General features: G+C 37.4%; 1 protein-coding gene across 1 annotated transcript in view; it reads right to left on the bottom strand.

Moving 5' to 3' along the window:
* LOC106537153 (uncharacterized) overlaps positions 1–3,280 on the bottom strand; it is a gene marked incomplete in the record, with an annotated part of 14,663 nt that overhangs the window by 8,694 nt on the left and 2,689 nt on the right. Inside the window, 1 exon segment of the mRNA XM_014034526.1 lies at positions 2,711–2,833. Coding sequence (XP_013889980.1) covers positions 2,711–2,833 — 123 coding nt within the window.

Here is a 3,280-nt window from a genome sequence, read left to right as displayed (position 1 = left end):
GGTAAAAGTTAAAGTCTCCTTTAGGAATATTACTTGAATAAAAGTCTCAAAGTATCTGATATTTTTGTACTTAAGTATTAAAAGTAAAAGTATTGATTCAAAATGAGTAGTTAGATTTTCCGTAATGACATTTATTAGGAGGTGACCTCCCCAAAAGAAATGCAGAAATTACTATATAATATAAATTACTATATTAAAAATAATGAATTGATGTTAAATTTATGATGCACTAGTCTAGCTGTTTAAGTTTATATACATATATCAAGGGAGCCCAAACCTTTTCTCCAAAATGAAAATCTATCTGTGAGCTGCAGCCAAATGCAATAATAAAATTCATGAAATACAAATACTTCTGAAATACAGTCCTATTATTTGAATGATTATGTCCTGCTGGAGAGTGACATGATTTGTTTGTGTACAAACTAATACTGTATCAGAACTTTTTGGAGGATGRCATTTTCAGCTTCTTACTGAAACTATTCCATCTTATCATGCCTCATGTAGACATTCTCTACAGCCAGCTCCAGAAGTGGACTATCGACTCTGTCTTTGTTCAGAGAATCATGCAGCAGTTCACAGACAACATACAAAAGTGTAGGTAAATTATTTTGTATATTGTGCTTTTTAATTTTACTATTGTACTTAACCACCTAATATTTCTTATTTTATCTGTTGACTAAAGATGAATTTTTCCCACTTGTTTTTGTTCAGAGATTTCATCCCTACTCTCTGTGAAGAACATGGTGTGTGTATGGTGTAGGCTTAAGGTGAATTAAGCCTTTCTACATATCTCTCATAAACAAGGTTATGAGGAAAGTTTTACCAAGGTGTTTTTTCATTACTTTAATATCTTGACTGCGCGAAGTGAAAAGTGACACAATAAGGGAACATTCAGACGAGTTCAAGTTGATTCATAAAGACTATGCAATCATTTATTCACACAAATTGAACAAATCATAAGTACACCTGATTGTGGTTATTCCTATAACAAGCTTCAAAGTTAAATGAGATAAAACTCGCGTCCGAATTTTAATTCACATTAAACTCAGATTACTTATACTGTATAGAGAACAGTAAAACGTCAGTTCTGATGTAACAGCCAAACAAATTTGCTGGCACTGTTTAGCTTAAGTTTTGGCAAACAAAGACAAGAAAAGGATGAAAATAAGGTTAGTGTTTTTACTACTCTTATTTTGTCAAGTGTGTGGTACAACCGGATCAGCACGTCCCTTCTGGGCTTCGAACTTCCACATGACACGTCACCCGGAACATGTCAGTTTTTACCTGGTGCTGGCTTCTTAACCAAACCCTGGGTAGTCACCGGTTCACCTCCGATCAGTCAGGGAACTTTTTAATCGGCCCGCTCACTGTTCCTCGGCGAAAAGGCAACTTTTCGTCTGTTTCGATCCTCAGCAGAAAGATTCAAGCTGATGCATCCGGTTCCTCCTTTCAAAATAAAATCTCCCCTCGGGAGTTGAAAAACACTTGGAGACTTACAGTCTCGGATGGGACAGTCGGCGGCGTGCCGCTGTCCCGGCCGTTAGATTCCCCTAATTGGCTTATGGGCAAGATCTAACGGGCCAAGCTGGCTTCTCCAGGGAGAAAGCTCAGTCTTCCTTCCCAGTTTGGCATCCAGGAAGAAGTATTCCGTCACTCAAAGGCATCCGTGTTAGTAATAGAAGCGGACGACTTTGGTTCCGCCCTCAGGCTTAAGATGTGTCAGAGGAAAAGAAGAAAGATAAGACTTGCCAGCCAAGGTTAAATTCTGTGGTTGTTCACAACAGAATATGATAACATTTCTTTAGCTTTTTCTTCTGATAGACTCTAAGAGAAATCACTGCAAAACATTTATGATGATTAATTAACATTTCTGTTTCTGTTAGTCCAGATAAATGAAAGATTTTCTCAAGAAAAATCCACAATTATATTACTGTGTTCACAGTAAAATAAAAACAGTGATTTATATAAAAACACAATGAAAAAGTGGTGATTTTCTCTGTGATTTTTTATATACCATTAATTAATCTTTTAGGCACGATAAAAGAGTAGAAGTGATTCCACTTTCTTTGTGACAGTCATTATATGATTTAACAAATGCACAAACATTCTTAGTTAAACAACAAATGAATCACGAACAGAAAAGATTGCTCACTGGGCCCAGGTGATCTTCACATCTCCTCTGACCACAGTTGAATCTGAAAGGAGCTTTTCAACACCAAAGACAATCCAGACTTTCCTCAGGTACACAACATCACACCTCACTGATCTGACCATGCTATATAGAGAAGAATCTTGTTAAAACATCCCCGACGTTTACCAGAGTCATGAAGAAATTTGCTTCTCAGTAACAGAAGAGCAAAAATTATGTAAAAAACATAAAACACTACATGACATTGTAATGCTGCTTTATTATTTTCATTTGTTTAATAAATACACTGGCGTGATACAACTTAATCCATGTTTGATTGCTTTTGGAGATGAGCCTATTTTGGATTTGTAGCCCCCCCTTGAGAAAAATCCACCAACTGCCAGTGGTTGGAAACCATCAAACCTGAATGAATTAGAGATGTTTTGTAAAGAAGAATGGTCTAAAATCCTTCAGCCACCAAACCAAATATGTTTCCTGTGTGTCACGTTAAACGCTGAGCAAAAGTGAGTCTGCTAACAGAGCTGCTCACCACAAAAACAGAAAAACAAGCAGCCAACTTACCGAGAGCTAAAAGCAGCACAGTGAGAGTCAATGAGGTCACAACAACAGGGTTTTTCAGTAGCTTTTCTGGGCCTTCAGTCGGACTAGAGGTAACTGTACTGCTGGGTGGAGTTACAGGAACATCTGAAAAAAGAAAACATATCAATCAAAAATACAAAAAGCAACTCTGAACAGATCCTGAGTTTTTTTTACACTTGATTAAACTCTGTGGTTTAAACATCAGTTACAAGCTGAGTTCAATTGTTTGTGTTGTAAAGTCTCATGATAGGGACTCATACAAAAAGGATTGCACAGCTTTCACACTAAAAGCTGACGTGCGGACAAATTTAGAAAAGTTGCGCCGCACCAAAAAATTCAGAAGTATAAATCTGTGCGCACCCAGGTTCCTGCGCAGCTTTCCTTTATACTAGAGGTGGGCGGATCGATACTAAATATCGATAATATCGATACCAGCGCTGGTATTGATATTGAACAATACTCGTGTAAAATATTGATACTCAAGCTTTGTTCTTTCCCGCACACACTGACTGCTGCACACGCGGAAGTCTACTCTCTGTCTGTAGTACTGCA

Source organism: Austrofundulus limnaeus, unplaced genomic scaffold (genome assembly GCF_001266775.1).
Source record: "Austrofundulus limnaeus strain Quisiro unplaced genomic scaffold, Austrofundulus_limnaeus-1.0 Scaffold2153, whole genome shotgun sequence".
Lineage (NCBI taxonomy): Eukaryota > Metazoa > Chordata > Actinopteri > Cyprinodontiformes > Rivulidae > Austrofundulus > Austrofundulus limnaeus.
The sequence above is the reverse complement of the archived record's forward strand: the minus strand, read 5'-3'. Positions and strand labels throughout refer to the sequence as shown.